This window comes from Sapajus apella, unplaced genomic scaffold (assembly GCF_009761245.1).
Source record: "Sapajus apella isolate SASKATOON/1434 unplaced genomic scaffold, GSC_monkey_1.0 scaffold37, whole genome shotgun sequence".
Taxonomy (NCBI): Eukaryota; Metazoa; Chordata; class Mammalia; order Primates; family Cebidae; genus Sapajus; species Sapajus apella.
Genome location: NW_022436977.1, coordinates 21,529,615 through 21,551,351, shown reverse-complemented (window position 1 = coordinate 21,551,351; position 21,737 = coordinate 21,529,615). Strand labels below are relative to the sequence as shown.

Sequence of the window (21,737 nt, the reverse complement as noted above, 5' to 3'; positions counted from 1 at the left end):
ATTTGCCTATATTACACACACACACACATACTCTTGTAGAAACACCAGGCACTTTATAGACATAATTTTTATTAACATGGTATCCCTGAGAGGCAGTTAGGTGTAAACATTTTGCTTTACAGAAAGGGAAATGGAGGCAGGTTAACTTACACACAAGACATCCGGAACCAGAATATCTGTTGATACCCCAACCAATGTTTTTCCCACAAGACTATACTTAGATATACTAAAGACAGTAATCTTTTTTTTTTTTTTGACATTACCACATACTTCCTAAACCATCTGAGATCCTGAGGCACTGCTTCAGACTGGTGTTTGCTGTAGCTTCCTGTCTCCTTAGGCAGCATAACAGAAGTACCATCCTCCTTTAATTCCTAATAAATATTACATTTTTTTGTACTAATATTCAGCACCAGAACCCTAATTAATTTCTAACACAACGTTATAAATTATAGAATACTGTATCTTCCTACCGCTCTCCCTGATCTTATTCCAGCCACAGGATTCCAATTAAATGTGAAACAGCTACTTATCCCAGGCCTTGGCCATCTGGCCATTTTTATCTTCCTTCTCACATGCCCTTCAAAATATCTTCGTCAGATACTACGATTTCTGACCTTTGTCTCCCATAGGAGTTAGTCCCCTAAAGCTGCTCATTCTTTCCAGTGCCAGCCAGCTGTTTGCTTATCAGTATAGCACAGTACCTGATTTCCTAGAGATGATGGGTGTACCACCTCATGGTCTGCCCCTGGCACCCATGTTTCAGCTAAGGTGATTCCCTCTGCCTGATGCACAGCCCATATCATACTTTTCCTCGAGTTCCATGCTGCTCCAAGCTTTATCTGGCCTTCCTTATAGTCTATCCTTTGCTCTTTGTTCCATCTACACAAAACACCTTGCTCCCCCATTTTCCCATTCCTCAACCTACCCACCACTCAATTTTGCAACTAGTTATGGAAAGTTCTTCCTAACCTAATGTAACCAGTAAGCTTCCCTCATTTGAACACTTCCTGCTTCATGCAGCCTTCCTGAATAAAAAGAAGAAAATACCTCCTGGATTTTTCTTACAGCAAACTGTAATGCATTGGACCATGCATTTATGCATAGTGTTACTACCTAGCTTACTAGATTTCTCTATAACTGCTGCAGCTATGCAGCTACTTGTCCATGTCAGTGTCATCTGCTTTAGGTTGTAAGGACAAGGACAGGACCTGTTTTACCTTGTGCTGTACAGGGCTGATCATAGTATGAACATATGGGCAGTTAATTCAATACTATTATAAAGATGAGTAATTACATTTGCATTTAAAGAGCTGCTTTTAATTGTATTCATCTGAATGTGTATATGTAGATTGGCAGCTCCACTGGCCAAAGATAATCCATCTTCCCTGCCATTAGGGTAAAGGGCTGTTCACACACAGTAGTTCATTTTCCCAATACATGGGAATGTGGCAGTGGCTTCTGCTTATTGCAGATAAGTACTGAGTGCCCACAGAGGGCATAACACTATACTAGGTGTGTGGAATATAGAGAAATCCCTGTTGGCAGCTTTAACTGCTTTACCTGTCACCACATCCAGCTGCCTTGCTCTGTGAACTTCTGGACCACATGGCACAGATGAAAATCAGATGAGACTGGACAGAAAGAAAACCAAACTAAATCTTGTAAATGTATTACTCTAACCCTTCTTCTAGGACTCAGAAGAAACTAAGAAATCCAGGGTTCATACTTCAGTATAAAGTTTTCATTGTTTCTGCCTAAGAACACCTGGTTATAGACAAGATGATTCACAGAGAAGAGCCAAGATAGACATTAAACTTTCCTTCAAGGTAAATGAAGTGTGCCTCACAAAGCTGTCATTTTGAACACAGGTTTAAGCGTACAGAAGAGCCATTCATTCTAGCATTTCCATTATTGTATAAAGAAGAGCTAGGCCGAGCACAATGGCTCATTCCTGTAATCCCAGCACTTTGGGAGGCAGAGGCAGGCAGGTCACGAGGTGAGGAGTTCGAGACCAGCCTGGCCAACATGGTGAAACCCCATCTCTACTAAAAATACAAAAATTAGCTGGGCATGGTGGCAGGTGCCTATAATCCCAGCTACTTGGGAGAGTGAGGAAGGAGAATTGCTTGAACCTGGGAGGTGGAGGGTGCAGTAAGCTGAGATCATGCCATTGCACTCCAGCCTAGGCAATAGAGCAAGACTCCATCTTGTAGGAAAAAAAAAAAAAAAAAAGAGCTAGACCCACCTAATGGGCAAAGTCTCACAACTTCTTGAAATGTAATGGGTTTTTCCTGTCAAAATGCAGCTGAATGACAAAATGAGTAAAGAAGGATGCATATTAAATTCATAGGATCTACTACCATGTTGTCTTTACTTTATTAAGGGAACACCATAGGCACTGAGAAGGAAAAGATGTTATCCATCAATTCAGATGCACAACGAGGGGGACTGAAATCTTCCCTTCATTCTTTAGAGTGCCTTGGGGATTTGACTCTAGATCAGGAAAAACAAGGAACAAACAGTGGCATAAAGCCTAAAGACAATTTCCCAAGCTAGCTAGACACAGAATAGGAGATGGATCTCACTTTTGGAAGACTTCTGAACAATACATTTATTGAGCCTCTTTATTATCCTCAGAGGCTTACTTAGGTGCTGACTGTGACAGAAGCTTTTCCCGTGCATGGATTTCTCGGTGCTTATTAAGGGCTGAGCTTTTACTGAAACACTTGCCACAGTCATGACACCCATAGGGTTTCTCTCCTGTGTGGGTTCTATGATGTGCACGTAAGTCAGAACTCTTACTGAAACTCTTTCCACAGTCAGGACACACATGGGGTCTCTCTCCTGTGTGTATCCTCCGATGTGCACTAAAATGAGAACTGTTATTGAAACTTTTTCCACACTCTTCACATTGATAGGGCTTTTCTCCTGTGTGGGTTCTCTGGTGAATGATAAGGCTTGAGCTCTGATTGAAGCGTTTCCCACACTCACCGCATTGATAAGGTTTCTCTCCTGTGTGGATCCTCCTATGGGTGATGAAATTTGAACTGTCACGGAAACTTTTTCCACAGTCAAGACATTTATAAGGTTTCTCTCCAGTGTGGATTCTCCGGTGTCTAATAAGTCGTGCACTCCGACTGAAACTTTTCCCACAATCAGCACATTTATATGGATTTTCCACCTGGTGGGATACCTGATGCATGAGAAGGGAATTAGGACCAAAGCTTTTGCTGTATTTGAGATATTTATAGGGTCTCTCTCGCTTCTCTTCACTTAGGACTTCACTTAAACCCTTCTCTTGGAGTGTCAGTTTTCTTTTCTCCCCTGGGGTCTTTTCCCACTGTCTTCCTGATCTACAGTCACTTTCATTGCCTTTACCTTGATTAAGATACTGGAAAATTTTCCTTTCAGACCTTGCAAGTAATGTCCTATGCAGTTGTACTTCCTCAGAAATATCCCGTTTTGAATTCTCTTCATTCTCAAATCCAGCTTCAAAACCTGATGTAAAATAGAATTTTAGAAGTTATCTATTTCCTTAATTATATGTGCCCTGGGAATGTAAAACTTGGGAAAAACAAGCATTACATCAGATAATTAAAGATAAAAATTAGGAAGCCCTAGATCCCAAATAACTACCATCATCTTATTAAAATCCCAATGTTTTACTTCTCTGCTTGGTAACCTGTCATGTGCTTCTCATCTACATAGGGTCTCATTAATATATACTTTTAACTCCTCTTGGTCACATAGGATCTTTGGAAAATCCTCTCAGTGCAGCATGGAAAACTCACTAGGTTTTAGATAATTTCTATGTTTCTACAGGAAAGACACTTTCTAATACGTATTTTTGCCACATCTCAGGTCTATCATAGTATTCTTATTCATGTTCTTTGCCAGTAACTAAAAGGTTTAGAAGGACATGCTTAGGAATACATTTTTGGAAACGGAAACTTTTATATCCAGAAGGAGCTTCATGAGTCTCCTTCCCCTCACATTCCAATATACATTGGAAATAAAAAGAGGATAGAAAAATACTTAGTCTTTCAAAGAACCAAAAGGCCTTAAGAACCAAATGCCTGGCTTCTTTGGGCCTAGGATATGCAAATTTGCATTTATTCAGATATTTCAGGTAAACTCTGAATCCCATATTCCCGGGACTAAATCTAGGAGCAAAAACATGTTGAGTATCAGCCCATGTTTGTATCTCCTGAGACAGTATTTCCACTCAGAAGCCTAATCTTACATTTCATGAAATATTCACTAGATTAAATAAATCTTAGAACCTTAAATATGTGAATATGTATTGTGAGCCTCCAAGAGGGGTATTTACCATCTTCCCAAACCTAGAAGCTATTTTTTAGTAGAATATATTAATACCCCATGGAATTGATATTCCATGGAATACCCTTAAAGAATGCTCATCTTAAAGACTTATGGAAATGAAAACTATTATTTATTGAATGCCTATTATGTGCCAGGCACTGTGCAGAGTACCTCATTTACATCAACCCTATGAGGTAGGTCTTAATATATAAGCAAACTTGGGGGTTAAGTAACTTTTTTTTTTTTTTGACAGATTTTCACTCTTGTTTCCCAGGCTGGAGTGCAATGTTGCAATCTCAGCTCACTGAAACTTCCACCTCCCAGGTTTAAATGATTTTCCTGCCTCAGCCTCCCAAGTAGCTGGGATTACAGGTGCCTGCCACCATGCCTGGTTAATTTTTTGTATTTTTAGTAGAGATGGGGTTTTGCCATGTGGGCAGGCTAGTCTCCAACTCCTGACCTCAGGTGATCTACCTGCCTCGGCCTCCCAAAGTGCTGGGGATTACAGGCATGAGCCACCAAGCCTGGCCTTAAATAACTTTCACTAAGTCACTTAGCTAGTAACCAGAGCCCAGACTCACATACATAAACATATATGACTCTGAAATCAGAACTCTTCTCACGAGGGAAGACCTTTTCTTATCTAGCAGCTAAGATTCAAAGGGTCAGTTCTCTCAGGAACCTGAACAGTTACCAGGTTTTCATAAATGTGAATAAAGCAAATGCACAGCTGGTATATAGGCTGACACTAGAAGAAAACCTTATATAAAAGAGAATGAACTTTTAAAAATAGCTTTATCCTACTATGGGTACTTGACATGCTACTTGAGAAATGTGAGTTTTCAGATTCCCTGCTCGGTAAACTGGCTGGAAACCTAGCACTTCATGAATAAATCACAGCAAGTTTACAATGTGCAGCTATCTCAGATTGATGCACTGGTGTGGGGAGGCAAGTCACATAAATATTTCATATCCCCTCAGTGAGCTGCTTTAACAGATAAGAAACATGGGTGGTCACAGGAAGAATCCATGAAAGCTGGGTAGAGGCCAGTTCTCCTCAATCTGATGATACTTTTCCTCAAACCCACGGTCTTCCCTTTGTTATTCAAACCGTAATCGTGAAAGAATCTTACCACGGGGGCTCTGGAATAACACTGGAGCACGGGTTATAACAGCCCCTGGGGGTATCTCAGTATCCTCTTCATCATCATCAGAGTCTTCCTCTGAGACCTCGTCTGCCTCCTCAACTTGCTTCTGAGCTTCGGCCTTACTGGTCCCCTGGACAGGGCAAGAAGCTGCCTCTTCCTGGCCATCACTGGGTGGGGCAGCAATCCGGGCACTCACCAAAGCATCCATCTCTTCAAAGAAGGGACAGGTCTCTGGTGCCTGGCCATTCTTGACTTTACGATAGCTGGTTTGCAGGCTTTTAAACTTGGTCCGACACTGCTCCGGGGTCCTAAGGAAGCCATATTCCCATAACCTCTCAGCCACTGCTCCATACAGCTGGCTGTTGCGGTGACAATTCTGGAGGGCTTCATAAAACTGGGTCTCACTAAGAATTGCAAGGTAAGTCTTGGTCTCTTCATAGCCCCAGTGTACACCTGCCACCAGAAGAGAAATTTCAGCACCACTTAATCCAGAGCTTTACAGCCTGAATTCCTCAGTCCTATCATCTGCATCATGAGAATTCACCTAAGCTCAGGCTCCTAGATGAGAGAGTAAAAATACTTAATGTTTCAAAAATCCACAAACTCCTTATAGAATGTTTTGCTTCTTTATATCCTTTAGTAATTTCACAGAGACCTTTATTCATAAATTCTGTTTAGCCATATAAAAAAGAAGCTGGTCAGGCACAGTGGCTCATGCCTGTAATCCCAACACTTTAGGAGGTCAAGCTGTGCAGATCACTTGAGGCCAGGAGTTTGAGACCAGCCTGGCCAACATAGTGAAACACCATCTCTACTAAAAATACAGAAAAATTAGCCAGGTGTGGTGGCACACACCTATAGTCCCAGCTACTTGGGAGGCTGAAGCATGAGAATCGAGATTGAACCGAGGAGACAGAGGTTGCAGTGAGATAAGATGGCACCACTGCACTCCAGCCTGGATGAGAGAGTGAAAATAACATTTAGCACATGTGCCATGTTCAATTAGCCTACATATATTTGTATCCACAACAAAAAAGGAAAAACTCAATGAAGAAAACAAGAAGAAAAAGAAATGAAAAAGTGGAGGACACAAAGACTAGAAATCTAGAACAGAACTAAAGTAAGATCACGCATATAATAAAAAATAGAAGGAAAAGACCACTGCTCACAAATGGACTGCAACTTTAGCGATGTAGTCCTCCTGCTATACCACATATTATGGTTGAGGAAATGGAAGCTTAAAATGGTTAATTACTCATGGTCTCCCAGTTGACTAGTGGTCATCAGAATTAGAATCTATACCTCCTGAATCATATTTTGGTGCTCTTTCCATAACAGCATAGTTGTACCAATTACATTAACAGTAATAAGTGATACTTTAAAAAGGATTTCATAGGCAAAAATATTTCAATACAGAATGTTAAACAAGCTTTCTCACTGTAGGACTTCCCAGTCCTGTTAAAATGCCAATGTATACTATGAATCTCAGAGGAAAATTAGATGTTTCCCAGCCGAGTGTGGTGGCTCACACTTGTAGTCCTACTTGGAAGGCTGAGTGGGAAGACTGCTTGAAAACAGGGGTTTGAGACCAGCCTGGGCAACATAGCAAGACCCTGTCTCTGTTTTAAATATATTTTAAAATTTTTAAATAAAAAAAATGTTTCCCCAACTTTGGACAATTCTTCACTGTGCTATTCTAAGTAAAAATGAATATGATAAACTGACTTTGAGATTTGGGGAAGTAAAAGAAAATATGTAAAGCATTGTCTGGGCTTTACGTATTTTACAGGTGGCTCACCCCTGTAATCCCAGCACTTTGGGAGGCTGAGGCATGTGGATCACCTGCGGTCTGGAGTTCGAGACCAGCCTGACCAACATGGTGAAATTCCATATCTACTAAGAATATAAAAATCAGCTGGGCATGGTGGCGCATGCCTGTAATCCCAGCTACTCAGGAGGCTGAGGCAGGAGAACTGCGTGAACCTGGGAAGTGGAGGTTGTGGTGAACCGAGATCATGCCATTGCACTCCAGCCTGGGCAACAAGAGTGAAACTGTCTCAAAAAAAAAAAAAAAAAAAGGCCAGATGCGGTGGCTCACACCTATAACCCCTAGCACTTTTGGAGGCCGAGATGGGTGGATCACGAGCAGAGTTCAAGACCAGCCAGTTCAAGGACAGCCTGGCCAACATGGTGAAACCCCATGTCTATTAAAAATACAAAAATTGGCCAGGCATGGTAGTGCGTGCCTGTAATCCCAGCTACTTGGAAGGCTGAGGCAGGGGAATCGCTTGAACCCAGGAGGCGGAGGTTTCAGTGAGCCAAGACTGTGCCACTGCACTCCAGCCTGGGTGACAGAATGAAATCTATCTCAAAAAAAAAAAAAAAAATATATATATATATATGTGTGTGTGTGTGTGTGTGTGTGTGTGTGTGTGTATATATATATATTTGTAAAGTATCAAGTTCCTACAACGTACTCAATAAATACTGGTTGTACTTAAAGATAATATTGTGCCACATTTTTCTCAGCCTGCAATGATTTTTAAATCAGGGAAAAAATAATTTAGTAAAGAAATGAAAGGAATGATAGTCCATCTCAGGACTGTGGATTTTCTGAGTATATTTCTTTCAGAAATCTACATTTATTCCCAATTATCTCACTGATTTTTCCATAAAAGAGAATTAAATACACACATAAAATTGAGAAGCACTTCTTTGTTCCCTAAGTGGCAAAGCTGGCATGTGACATTAAGGCCTTCTGACCCCACATCCAGTCTCTTCATTCCCCAAGTCTAATTCCAAAACTCCAAGAAGAAAAGCTTCTTACCACTTGGGCTTCTGAACAGGACAGGTGCAGCTGAATTGGGATCCTGGGGGATCGCCTCTAGATCCATGTCATCACTGTCAGACTCCTCAGCCACAGCCTCTTCTGCTCCTGCCTCATGCTGCCAGTCTCCCTGCCTTGGTTCCTCAGTCTCAGTATCACTGCCCACCAGGCCAGAGTGAGAGGCTGCTTCCTCCAAGCCATTACTCGGCAGGGCAATGACCTGAGCACTCATCAGGGCTTCCATTTCTTCAAAGAAGGGACAGGTCTCAGGTGGGTGGCCGCTCTTGACTTTCCGATAGCTCTTCTGGAGACCTTTGAACTTGGTCCGACACTGTTCCAGGGTCCGGAGGAAGCCATATTCCCTGAGCCGCTCAGCCACAGCCCCATACACCTGGCTATTTCTATGACAGTTTCGGAGAGCCTCATAAAACTCAGTCTGGCTGAGAATTGCAAGCAGTGTTCTGGTCTCTTTATAACCCCAGTGCACACCTGCCACCTTCTCATCCTCAAAGCCCCAGTGATCCTGTTCCACCCAGCTTCTTCTATCTTTCTTGGATGGTAACGGATCAGCATGCACTCGTCTGTCTCCCGTGTAGCTACCACTTGGAAGTTCTTTCTCCTTGGAGCCTGGGAGATCTGGAATCCATGGCTCTCCCTGCTCCAACCTGGAGACCACACTGGATTTAGGAAATGGAAATCCTGCTTGCAGGGAAGCAAACAAAGGGTATCTTAGTTAGGACTGATCATCACAAAAATCTTTGACATTCAGTCCTGCCTTTTTCATCCAAGAGGATTATAAATAAAGTGTCTAGGGAAATGTTTTCAGAAAGTTCAATGGGTTGAAAAAGGTGGGGAAAATACAGGAAACCTCAAAAGATGAGAAAGTTTCTATTTTCCAAACAGGGTGACAAGAGAGGAAAGGAGTCTGTGTGTTCAGAGCAGATAATTCTATTTCAAGTTGTTCCCTAGCTCTCCTATTTGTAGGCAGATCCTAGTACTGCTGGAAATAATTATTCTTCACTGGGGCTTCAGAATTAAACTCAGAGTCATTTCAAGGGGGAAGTGAGAGAAGACTGTCTTTATCTGTTTCCTTCACAGTCAGTCACCAAGTTCTAAAGGTGTTTATGTTTAGAACTACTGCCACCATCCAAGTCCAAACTCCTTATCCTCTCACACCAGATAACTGCAGCAGTCACTGTTCTTCCTAACTCCGGGCTCCTGCTTCCTCAGCGCACATTTTACCCTGCTAAGCCTTAACCTTAGTGCCTACCATACCCATTCCTGTCAGACTCTTCCTCCAGAACACAGCACACTTTTATCACCCCTCTGTGGCTTTTAATTCTCTCTTATCCAATTTCAGCCCGTCCTTCAAAAGGCTGCATTTGCCAATGCCCTCAAGAAGCCTTACCTACAGCCCTCCCTCATCTCCCACTCTGCCAAACCCATACAGTACTCACACAATTGAGTGAGTCATTGGCATTGTTTCAGTACAGTTCAGTTCAGCACATACTTAGAGTTAGCCATTGTGGTTCTCAACGATGTTTTTAAGTTCTTTGAGGATATGCACATTTTTTTATTGCAGAGTATCCTGCAAGGTGTTGAGCACCTTGATAGGTGTTCCAAAACTAATGAACTCTGCAAGTCTGTGAGATTCAGGGATTTAATCTGCATCACTAAACAGAGAGACCATTACCAAACTGGCTGAGAAAGCTATCATCTTAGACGATAATACCACAATTCAAAACAACTTCAACAAATTTTAAGTGAAATGGTAAGAGAAAAAAGCATACAACATGGAGATCAATAGAATACGAAGAAGAAAAACAAGTTCTAGAAAATCAAGTACAAGAATAATCAAGCAGGTATAAAGGCACTGGGGAAAGCTATCAGAATCCTGGAAGTTACCAGGTGAACAAAAAATCATATAATCACAGGTTGGGCTATATTGATACAAGGCGCAAGATTCTGAAGTAAAATTCTTACTTAGCTTCTAACAGTCACGAGAATAATATACATAAATTAGTTCTCCACAATTAACATGATATTTGGAGAACTTAATGGTTCCAATAGAGAGCAACAAAAACTTAGGTTTAAAGAATGAATCTTCTAGGGGAAAGCTTAAGGAAACAAATAGAGTTTAATTTGAAGAAGGAAAACAACCGAAAGGAAGATCTGCCTTCAAGTATAGAAAAGAATTTTTATCTAGAAAATAATGACCTATCATCATTACCAAGAGGAAGTAATTCCAGTTCTGATAAAAACTAGGGAGCCATTCTCTAGTGGACTTATCAAGAGGTAATAAAAGAATACCAGAGGGCTAAACTACATGTCAAAAACCACATATTCTACAATTTCCACTTATTCCTGAAATCCCTTTCCCACTCACTATTCCCAACCCTACTTCCCAACTTGGAATGGCACTCTATCTTCCCATATGAATCTACTCCTCACCGCTCCTTTGAAAAGGTCTGAGCTTCTCCTTTGGGTTCATCTGCTCCTGTGGTCCCAGGTCTGGGCTTCTTGCCCTCTCTTTCTTGGGTACGCCCCTGGGTTGGGGTTCCACTGACTCCTGCCGAACACTTAATAACTCTTGTGATGATTTCAGGGGTGTCATCTTCTCCAAGCGCACTTCCTGCCCCTTCACAGAGACTGTGACCTAGAAACAACCCCCGTTAATTGTCACTGCAAAAGTCATAATGAGGGGGCATTCCCAGAGGAGATTATTTAATACCCCAAAAGAGATCATCGTTCAGGGCCATGGCCAGGATTTTAGGGGTGGGGGAGGTTAAAGTGAACAAGGGTCTTATTCCATTGCCATTAGCTTAAAGCAGCTGAAACTCCAGAAGGAAACGATCAAAACAGTAAACCCAACTACAGGCTGAAAAAAAAATCCTCTTTCTTCCTTATTAAGAAACCATGAAACTAGCAAAAACTCATTATGACAGGGTAGGTGAAGTACACCTAGGTAGCATCTCCAGACAAGCACTATCTGAAAAAGTTACTTATACCAGACTAGAAGTATAAGCATCACCAGGGGAGATTGTGCCCCTCTTTAAGCCGGTCTATTAATTTAGCCCTCCACCCTAGCCCCTTCCCAGTATCACACTTGAATTCCCCCTCCCTTCTCACCGAAGGTCCAGGTCTTCCAGGCTCTCTTTCTAAATCTTCCACCAGAGTCACTGCCTCCTCTCCATTTTCTGGACACTGTTCCTGTACCCAATTCTGGATCTCCCCAGGTAAGACGGTCAGGAACTGCTCTAGCACCAACAGTTCTACAATCTGTTCCTTGGTGCGCACCTCGGGCCTTAACCACCGACAGCAAAGTTCCCAGAGCTGGCTGAAAGCCTCCCGCGGCCCAGCCACCTCCTGGTAATGGAATCTCCTGAAGCGCTGTCGGAATGTCTCAGAGTTAGGGCTATTCTCTCTCAGGGAGGATTTGGCCATCATTCACAGCAGAAAGCAGCTTCCCTCCACTTAAGAGTCTGGGTTCCAGAGCTTACATCTATCTTCCCATGTCCTTGGAGAAACACCTGCAGATGACACTCTCCCTGTAAGAAGAGTTTCTTCTTAGGGCAAAGAAAGATGGCACTATCAGAAGAAATATATTCATATGTCTAAAGTCTTGCCAGAACTGGTCTCCCTTCCCATATGCTCCAAGTGGCCTTCTGAGGTAGCACAATCTTCAGTAAAAAGACTTTGCAGAAGCTGCTTTTCTCGATGACTTCCAGAGCAGCCCAAGGAAGTGGCAGAGAATAAAAGTACTGTCCGCTCATCTCCCACCTCCTCCAAATCCGATCCCATTTAACTCCCCTGACCAATGTTGCATAGTGAGCCCGAACCATACAGGTGAGCTGGAGCTCGAGAGGATCTCAAGGCAAGTCACTATCCTGGCTTGAAGGCAACAAAAAGCCTCTGTCCAGCTGGTCGCAGCTGATGTTCCCAAGTACCGCCGCAGCCCTTCCCGAGGCCTTCTGCGTCCGCCCAGCCCCCTCGGGCTGCACAACTCCCAACGCCCACCCCAGGCAAAAATCACGTCCAGAATCTCGAGTCTTTGTTTTCCCCTCGTAGCAGTAGTAGCCTCTCAGCAAGGATTCGGGTGCAACTTGCTGGAAAACCTCAAGCAAGGAGAGAAACCACTTTTGGCTCCAAAGCGAGGACCGAGTGGGTTTGGGGAAAGTCACACTGCGTTGGAGAGACGGAGTCCGAGGGCCAGTAGTAACCGGCTTCCTAATGATGAGCTCGGGTGCCGGCCAGGGGCTCCAGGTGCTGCCAGTTCGAGGACGCAGAACTTTCAGCTGAAGGAGGGGCGGCTGCGGGATTCCGGCCTCTTTGTCTCGGCTCCCTCCGGCCGGGTCACCCGCAGCCGTCGTGCAGTCCCTCCAGGGTCCTCTGACCCGGCTAAGGCGCCCTCCAGCCCACCCCACCCCTGGGAGGGTCTCCCTCTCGAGCCGCCCCTCAACCTCCTCGCATCCTTGCCTACTGGCCAGCCTCACCCATTCGGGGTCCCGCCCCCGCCCCAGCTCCAGCTCTCCAGCCACTAAGTACAGCTCCCAAACCGGAAGTTCGAGCAGACGGCTCGGGGTACCGAGGGCGCATGCGCAACGGCAGCTACCGCTACTCAGTCTCCGCAGAGCTGCGGCGGGAGTAGCTGGTGGGCCCCGTAGAGCCGCCGAACTTCCGGGACTCGGCCGTGACCCCTTCCCGGCTTCCGGTCCGCTCTGCCGCATTGGTTGTCTCAGCGGGTTGATTCGGGACAAACCACACGACCCAGGGGCCGGTGCGAGTGTGGAAAGGGGAGCACTCCTCTCGTGGTCGCCTGGAGGGGCGCTGGAGGAGGGGGTGACGTATCCAGGGACTCGAGGTCGGCTGCGGGAATGATCCACGAACTGCTCTTGGCTCTGAGCGGGTACCCTGGGTCCATTTTCACCTGGAACAAGCGGAGTGGCCTGCAGGTACTGTCCGGCGCAGAGCGCGGGAACCAGGGAGAGCTGGAGCGGCGGACCTGAGCCAGCGCCTGGGGGATGAGGCTGAGGGACCGAGCGGGCGGGGCTTGCAGAGCTGGGGGTGTGTCCCTGGACAGGTGACTGGAGGGCAGTCCCTTAGGGTGAACGCTGATGTGACGCCTGGAGAGGCCGGGCTTAGGCTGGAAAACGGAGGGCAGACCTCGAAGAGCCCAGCCTCTGGCGGGGCGAGGAAAAGGCCTGAGGTCGAGGTGTCTGAGTGACAGTTGCTGGGAAATGATATAGAAGTGTGGGAGGCACTTTCTCCTATTTATTTTCACGCATGCATTGTTTGAGTTTTAAAGGACTGCTCCAAATACACAGCTCCCAAACTCATGGAAAGCGTTAAGTAAAGTTTGTAGAATGAAGAAATGAAATGGAGAGGGTGTGATGTTTCCCTCATTACTCCTTTACCAGGAAATTTCTGCACTAGATAAAGAACTTAGAAGGGAGCCTTCGTGTAACCAGGAATGTATGATGGTCCGTATATACATTATCTTATTTAATCCTCACAACCGCCTATATCCATTTTACGGATTAACCTAGGTTTAGAATGTCAAATAACTACCGGGATCACATAGCTAGTAATTAACAGAGCTTAGTTTTGAACCCAAGCCTGTCTGGCTTCAGTGTTTGAACTACTCTTACCTGCTTCTGCTTCCAGTAATATAATCTAATGTTCTCAATAATTTAGTAACTTAGGTATTGTTTCTACTGGTTAACAAATGATCAAACTGAAGGTCAGAGAACTTTATGCTGGCTAGTCCTGGTAATAGCAAGATTGAAATCTAGGTCCAACTGATCATGAAGACATGCCTGTTGCTAGGAGAATTTGCAATATGGACTGGAAGAGCAGAAAAGGTACATTCTTAGTCTATAAAACCTGTAAATCAAACAGATTCCTTTGTTATTATTTATGAATGTGTATTTGGAGTTAGGGAGTTTAGGTGAATTTTTTTTATTTTTTTATTTTATTTTTAGAGTGAGTCACTGTATTGCCCAGGCAGGAGTGCAATGGCACCCTCTTGGCTCACTGCAACCTCCGCTTCCCAGGTTCAAGCAATTCTCCTGCCTCAACCTCCCCAGTAGCTGGGATTACAGGCACCTGCCATTTTTCCTGGCGAAGTTTTGTATTTTTAGTAGAGACAAGGTTTCACCATGTTGGCCAAGCTGGTCTTGAACTACTAACCTCAAGTGATCTGCCCACTTCAGCCTCCCAAAGTGCTGGGATTACAGGCTTGAGCCACCACCCCCTGCCTACGTGAATTTTTGAAAAAAATAAGTGAGGTGAAGATTTGCCTGGTGGAGTTTGAATTGTTACTTTTGACCTGTTAGGTCTTTGAAGACTAAGTCGATGTTTCGCTTTTCTCCATAGAACTTTAGTACAATGCCAGGCATGTAGGAGGATAGTATTCAGGAAGTGTGTGTGTGCCTGATCGTCCAAAATGAAAAGAGGTAACACAGTAAGGGAAAGATAGCTAGGGAGGGGGTGGGGGAGACAGCCACAAGTAATTCATCTTTTCCCTTCCTTTCTTTTGTATGAAAAATTCTCAAACATGTATTTTCTAGCTTTTCATCCTTAAGGTCTCAGCTTTAAAGTCACTTTATCAGAAAAACTTCCTCTGGCCACATCTTTAAATTAAGCATCCTCCCCTAATGCCATTATTCTCTATCAACTTGTTTATTTCCCTTATAGGATTTGTCACAATTTTTATAATGTATTGTTGTTACCTGTTTATAAATCTTTCTCCCTCATAGGTTGCCCATGGGAGCAAAGACCATAGCACATTTTCTGCCACATAGCAAGTGTTTAGCTATTGATAGAAGAAGACAAAGACAGCAAATATTACATACTTTTTGCAGAGCGGTGTCTTTTACATTTGAATAAAGGGAACAGTTGTCATGAGTGCCAAGTGCTGATGAAAATTATTATAATATTGAATATAATATATACTCAAGCTAGGTATAAACTCAAGCATAATGCTGTTAAACAACTATAAAATCAAATATTCTTATAAATTAAAAGTAAACAAAACTACCAAATCAATATATTCAAATGACCATTACTCTAATTCAGGATTTCTCAGCCTGTTCATGTAAGTATGTTGTATAGAATGGTATCAGTAACTTCAAGGTATTTTGCTGTTTCAGAATAATTAGAGATTGAACTTTTTGAAAGCTCTGCCAAAAAGAAATGCTTAAATGCCAATTTTAATAATGGTATCATTGGATAACTGGTAGAGCTGCTTGTTAATAATACAAAATTGCTTATGTGTATTGAGCACTGGCTATGTGCTTGGGACATGTGCTTATTAACTTATTTAATCCTCACAATTATTTTCTTCAGTTTGTACATCTGAAAACTGAAGCACAGAGAGGTATGGTAACTTGCCTGAGCTTTCAAGCAAGAGGCAACACAGGGATTCAAACCCAGGCAGTCAGTCTCCAGAGACCAGGTTCTTAAGACCAGGTGTTGTGCTACCTCTTAAGTTACTAACTTGACGATGTGATTAGCATTGTGTCATTAAAATCTACATTAATTGATTCCTAATCAATTTTCTATGGACTCCGTAACAGAAAAATTCTTCTTTGCCTATTTGCCACCACATTTACTGTCATATAAAGATGACATCCACATATAATCTATCTTATATATCCACCCATTTATAATATGCCAAGTTCATTTGGAGCATTAACTGTATCTGATTTTGTTCACTCTTTTATATCAAAGTATTAGCACAGTATCTGAGATATAGTAATGGAAATGTGAAATGGTACAGCCATTGTGGAAAATGGTATGGCAGTTCTTCAAAAAATTAAATAAAGGCCAGGCACACGGCTCACACCTGTGATCTCAGCACTTTGGGAGGGTGAGGCTGAAGGATCAGTTAATGCCAGGAATTTGAGGCTAGCATGCACAACAGAGCAAGACTCCATCTCTACAAAAATTTTTTTTTAAATTAGCTGGGCATGGTGACACGTGCCTGTAGTCCTAGCTACTCTGGAGACTGAGGTGGGAGAATTGGTTGAACCTAGGGGTTCATGTTACAGTGAGCTATGAACCCACCACTGTACCCCAGTCTGGGTGACAGAGTGAAAGCTTGTCTCTTAAAAAAAAATTAAATATAAAATTACCATATAATCTAGCACTTCCACTTCTGAGTATATCCCAAAAGAAGTGAAAACAGGGACCCAGCAGGTATTTGTACACCCATGTTCACCAAGCATTATTCACAGTAGCTGAAAGGTGGAAGCAAGTGTTAATGGAGGGACCAATAGGTAATTGAGATGTGGTATAAACATACAAGGAAGTATTATTCAGCCTTAAAAAGGAAAGAAATTCTGGCACATGCTACAACATGGATGAACTAAAATAAGCCTGTCACAAAAGGACAAGTAATGATTCCACTGTTGTTGTTGTTGTTGTTTTTGAGACAGAGTCATGTTCTGTTGCCCAGGCTGGAGGGCAGTGGCGCAATCTTGGTTCACTGCAACCACCACCTCCCAGGTTCAAGCAATTCTCGTGCCTCAGCCTAGCTGGGATTACAGGCACCTGCCACCACACACGGCTTTTTGTATTTTTAGTAGAGGCGGGGTTTCATCACGTTGGCCATGCTGGTCTGTAACTCCTGACCGCACGTGGTCCACCCGCCTTGGCCTCCCAAAGTGCTAGGATTACAGGAGTGAGCCACCATGCCCGGCCTAAATGGTTCCACTTATGTAAGGTAGCTAGAGTAGTTAAAATTGTAAGGTTAGCAGAAAGAAAAGACAGTAAGCCCTACGTCAGGCAAACAAGTTTTATTAATCTGCTGGGCTGCTCCCTAACAATTAGAAGAGATAGCCCCGGGCCTAAAAAACAAGGAGTTTATATAGGTTGAGAGGAGCATAAGGGATTTTCAAGACTGAGCTAATCTGTCAGCTTGTAACAGGCACAAAGATAGTTTGTCAGCTGTGACAGACTTACAGTACATCATCTGGGGACTTTTGTGGTGGCAGTTTAAAAAACACAGGATTTTACAGGTATGTGTAAAACCGGAATTTAAACAGTTTTGTTTTCCATGACCTCCCCCGCGGCGCTGCCCAGGTGGCTGTAATCGGGCTTTGCTCAATCGTAGTGTATCTGGCAGCCTTGCTGTGGTGCCTAGATAGGAATGCAGCTGCAGAGCAATCAGAGTGGGGGTCAGCTGCCCCTAACAGGCCAGCCTTTTAATAGTTAATAGAAGAGGGGCGCCATTGTCATCTGGCTGCTTCTTGCTGGATAGGGGCCACGCTCAACATTTGGGCCGAGGGAGGCTAGATAGTAGGAATTGTTGTTCCTGGAGCTGTTAGTATTCTTGGAGCAGCATCATATCTTGTATTGTCCCATGGGCGAAAGCTTTAATACAGTCCTGTAAAAACTGGGCGAGGAGTCGTAAGAGGCAGGGACTAAATGCTAAAAGGGAGAAAAGGGTTATGGCAGGACCTAGGAGGGCCAGTAGCCAGGTTGCCCAGGGGTTACAGAACCACTGGGGCCGGGTAGAATTTAAGTTTTTGTGCTCGGTCTTTGAGCTTTTGATAGCATCCCGTACTAGCCCAGATTCATTGAGGTAGAAACATCATTGTTTATTTAAAAGGCACAGACCTCCTTTTTCAGCAGTGAGGAGGTCTAGGCCTCTCTGATTTTGTAGGATGACTGCTGCTACAGAGTCTAGTTGGTTTTGGAGGTGAGTGATAAGAGTTTGCTATTTTTTCTAGTGATGATTGGAAGTCTCCGTAGAGTGACTGGAAATATAATGAGGTTCCTAGGCTTCCTGCTTCCAACTTGACAGTAATTGTGACTCCAAGGTCTACTAATAAGGGAATGAACTGTATTGCTCTTTTTGAACAGGCATGTAATGTAGCAAGGACAGGGAGTCTTTGGTTTGGAGAGACAAGGTTAATGTTGGGGGTAAGGTAGACGAGGGTACAAGTACCTGTCCGGCTGGTAGGGAGACCAGAAGTAGGTTGTGGATCTGCAGAGAAAGAAGATGCCTGCAGTGTTGACGAAAACAAGTGGATTGAGAATAGGTGTTGGAGTTTGTAGGCGCCTCGTTTGAAGGGACTCAGCAACTCAGAGTTGAGGAGGAGAGAGAGACCCCTTTGAGAACTCCTGTTTGGGGAAGGGGTTTCCATGTTTGAGAGGCAAGATGGGAGGAAATGCGGAGGGGCTGGGTAAAGAGGCTATTGGCTTCAGGGGAAACTGAATAATCTACTTGGAGTGAGGTATGGGAAGAGGTGTAAGAGATGGTTTGAGTTGAGCCACAGGCAGAGGGAGGGATGGTGCCTACATGTATGTGTCCTTTGGAAAAGGCGACACATAAGGGGGCTTGGCCAAGTTTTGTGGTGTGGAGGGTTATGGGACCTTGGGTGGCTGGGTGAGGGAGTTTTGCGCTGTTGTAATTGGTAGTGTATGTGGAGAGAAGTTTGGTAGTTGTTAGCGAGGGCAGCGGGATAGTTCCCAGCGAGGGTGAGGGCTCTATCTACAAAGGCAGAGCCTTTTGGACGGTGTATGAACAGCGAATGGGAATATGGTCCCAGGGCTGAGAAATTAGGGTAGCTGAGTAGGCAGTAGAGGAAAAGGAACAACAGGTCCTGCAACAGGAAGCAAGTGTAGAGTTGGAGCGCAGTAACAAGGAGGGAGTGAGACTGAGAGATCTTTCGAGCCTTGTAGAAGTGAGAAGGGACTCTGAGGGAGCAGAGGCAGTGGGGCTACTAAAAGGAACTTGAGGAAGAATTGGAGTTTGTATCTGGGGGAAGGAGTTGAGAGAGGTTGTATGGGGAGGTGGCTTTTTGTTGTGGCAGTGAAGCTCTTTCAGTGGGGGAATATTGGGGTCGCATTGTGGGGATAAAGAGGAGAGGGGCAGGGGCAGAAGAAAAGGGGGCTTTTTTTGCTACCTCGTCTGCCTCTGTTTCCTCTTGAGATTTTATCTGACCCTGTTTGATGTCCTTGAAAGTGTGTAACTCCTGCTTTAGCCGGGAGGTGTGCAGCTTGGAGGAGTTGGTAAGTAAGGGGCCCATTAGTGATGGGGGTTCCTTTGGCAATAAGAAATTTTCTCTTTTGCCAGATGGTGGCGTGAGAATAGAGAATGTGATAGGCATATTTGGAGTCAATAAAAATGTTGACTGGTTTGCCTTTGGAGAGGGTTAGGGCCCTGGTGAGAGCTATAAGTTCTGCCTTTTGGGAGGAGGTCCCCAGGGCCAGGGGTTTAGCCTTAATTATTTGGTTAAGGTAGACGACTGCAAACCTAGCGATTTTATGGGAGTTGACTGACTTGGAAGAAGAGCCATTTACAAATAACTGGTCGTCAGGATGGGGAGAGGTTCAGGGGAGATATTAGGGAAATGAGGCTATAGGTGATTAAGGATTTCAGTGCAGTTGTGGGTGGGAGAGGAGGAAGATACTGGAAGTAGAGATGCAGGATTGAGGGGAGCACTTTTGGAGAGAGGGGAACTCAGGGTTTTTAAGGAAGAGGGCATGAGTAGTTGGATACGAGAAGGTGAAAGTGCTTGAGAGGAGAGGACATCTTGTAGATTATGTGGGCTGTGGATTGTAGTGTCTTGACTGTATGTTAGGGTTTTTTTTGCTTTCTAAGGCTAGGGTGGCTCCTGCTGCTAGGGCTCTGAGGCAGGTCGGCCACCCTCGGACAGTGTTGTCTAGTTATTTAGATAGGTAAGCTATGGGAGCAAAGGAGGGATAACTTCCTTTTTGTTGGCCAAGGACACCCAGGGTTATTTCATGGTTTTCAGCCGTGTACACAGTGAAGGGCTGAGAGATATCGGACAAAGATCGAGCAGGAGGGGTTACAAGGGCAGCTTTAAGTTTATGGAAGCTAAGGATTATGTTGTGAGAAGGATTTTGGGGGCTCATTGAGAGGGCCTTTAGCTGCTTTATAGAGGGGGTGGGCTAGGAGGGCAAAATTGGAAATCCATATTCTGAAGAAGCCTTCTAGTCCTAGGAAAGAAAGGATTTCACCTTTAGAGGTGGGTGGGGGCAGGCTATCTATTAGTGCTGCCCATGCTGGGGTTATGGCTGGGGCCCCTGGGGAGAGCTGGACTCCTAAGTACATCATTGTTGGAGTGGAGAGTTGTGCTTTGGAGGGGGAAACATTATATCCTTTATTAGCAAGAAAGTTTAGAAGGGTAATAATGTGAGTCTGAGAGTCCTTTAGGGAGGGGCTACAGAGGAGGAAGTTGTCCACATACTAGAGGAGCTGGCTAGGGGAGAGGTCTAGGGAGGCGAAGTCTTGAGCTAGAGCCTGTCCAAAGAAATGGGGGCTATCTCTAAAGCCTTGGGAGAGGACTGTCCAAGTAAGTTGTCGTGACTGGAGGTTTTCAAGGTGAGTCCATGTGAAAGCAGAGAGATTTTGGGAGTTTGGGTGAAGAGGAATGGCTTAAAAAGGCATCTTTTAGGTCTATTACATTGTAATGGGTTGTGTCTGGAGGGATGAGGGAAAGGAGCTTATAGTGGTTGGGAACTACCAGATTAATGGGAGGGACCACCTGATTGATAGCCCAGAGATATGGAGAATGAGTTGGCCTAAGGTGGCCTTGTGAGAGGAGTCTGTTTATGACCTAAAAGGCCATAAGCCTTTTAGATAGGTTAATGAAATGGGATGCTGAGAGACAGGAAATTTGGAGGAGTCTTTTAGCTGGACTTTGATGGAATCATGGTGAACTGCTAGAGAGGAGGTAATGGTATCCTACACTATTGGATTAACGAGAAGAGGGGAGTGGATATTGGGGGGAGGGGTGGAGGGCTGGAGGGGTAGAAGACTGGCATGGTAGTGGAGAAGAGTAGGAGAAAATCCGGTTGTAGGGAACAGAAGAAGGTGATGGAAGCTTTGAATTTGGTTAGGAGGTCTCTGCCTAGGATGCAGGTAGGATAACGAGGCATGATAAAGAGTGTGAGAAAACAGTATCAAATAGGAAACAAGTAAAAGGTCTAGTGGTGCATGGGCACGAGATGAGTCAGTCAACTCCCACAGCTAAGACCTGAGGGGGATGAGTGGATCCTGAGAATTCAGGCAAAGCCGAGTAGGTGGCCACCGTATTGATTAAAAAAGAGATTGGCTTACCTGCTACTAGTAGAGTTATCCCTGGGCTTTGATGCAGTGATGGCAGATGGGGCCGGGGGCCCTGGGCCTCGTCAGTCTTCAGCAGCTAGGCCAAGGAGCCGTGGGAGTGCAAGTGATTCTTCACCATTTGTCTTATTGAAGGGGTGGTGACTCTGAGGTGCAGACTGGGCAAGAGCTTTTTGGCACTCAGGGGTTAGGACATGCCCACACCCAGTGGCTTTCTTTGCCTCATTTAAAACAAGGCCTGGGTACTATGGCTAGGCTGATGGATAGCAGCAGCTAGAAGCCGGTATTTAACATGATCTCTTTGGGCTTTATGTAATTTAGTTAGCTCATCCCTGTT

At 44.4% G+C, this 21,737-nt stretch overlaps 2 protein-coding genes across 8 annotated transcripts in view; one reads left to right on the top strand and one right to left on the bottom strand.

The window, feature by feature from the left end:
* Nucleotides 1–55: 55 nt before the first annotated feature.
* Nucleotides 56–12,857, bottom strand: ZSCAN29 (zinc finger and SCAN domain containing 29). Of its 3 annotated transcripts, XM_032297697.1 has the most exons (6): nucleotides 11,431–12,857; nucleotides 10,753–10,957; nucleotides 8,302–9,000; nucleotides 5,671–5,927; nucleotides 3,382–3,501; nucleotides 242–3,196 (listed from the first exon to the last, which is right to left on the bottom strand). In XM_032297697.1, the coding sequence occupies exons 1-6, from the start codon at nucleotides 11,746–11,748 to the stop codon at nucleotides 2,645–2,647; spliced, it is 2,151 nt and encodes a 716-aa protein (XP_032153588.1). In that variant the 5' UTR covers nucleotides 11,749–12,857; the 3' UTR covers nucleotides 242–2,644. The 3 variants fall into 3 exon arrangements, with proteins under 3 accessions (XP_032153589.1, XP_032153588.1, XP_032153587.1); XM_032297696.1 differs by having other exon boundaries at nucleotides 242–3,501; nucleotides 5,460–5,927; nucleotides 11,431–12,853; XM_032297698.1 differs by lacking the exon at nucleotides 10,753–10,957 and having other exon boundaries at nucleotides 56–3,501; nucleotides 5,460–5,927; nucleotides 11,431–11,702.
* Nucleotides 12,858–12,921: 64 nt separating this feature from the next.
* Nucleotides 12,922–21,737, top strand: part of TUBGCP4 (tubulin gamma complex associated protein 4) — a 54,163-nt gene continuing 45,347 nt past the window's right edge. For 3 of the 5 annotated variants that reach the window (XM_032297701.1, XM_032297704.1, XM_032297700.1), the window contains exon 1: nucleotides 13,061–13,253. In XM_032297701.1, the coding sequence (XP_032153592.1) occupies nucleotides 13,176–13,253 (78 nt within the window). In that variant the 5' untranslated portion in view covers nucleotides 13,061–13,175. Of the gene's footprint in view, nucleotides 13,254–21,737 lie in introns of all 5 variants that reach the window. The other 2 variants (XM_032297702.1, XM_032297703.1) reach the window with 2 other exon arrangements.

Bases quoted from the DNA above. Each gene is read 5' to 3' on its own strand.
- ZSCAN29 (XM_032297696.1), bottom strand. From the start codon at position 11,748: ATGATGGCCAAATCCTCCCTGAGAGAGAATAGCCCTAACTCTGAGACA. The intron at 9,001-10,752 runs GTGAGGAGTAGA...CCCTGCAAGCAG, and splicing joins CAGACCTTTTCAAAGGAGCG to GATTTCCATTTCCTAAATCC. The intron at 5,928-8,301 runs GTAAGAAGCTTT...TTCTGGTGGCAG, and splicing joins CCTGTTCAGAAGCCCAAGTG to GTGTACACTGGGGCTATGAA.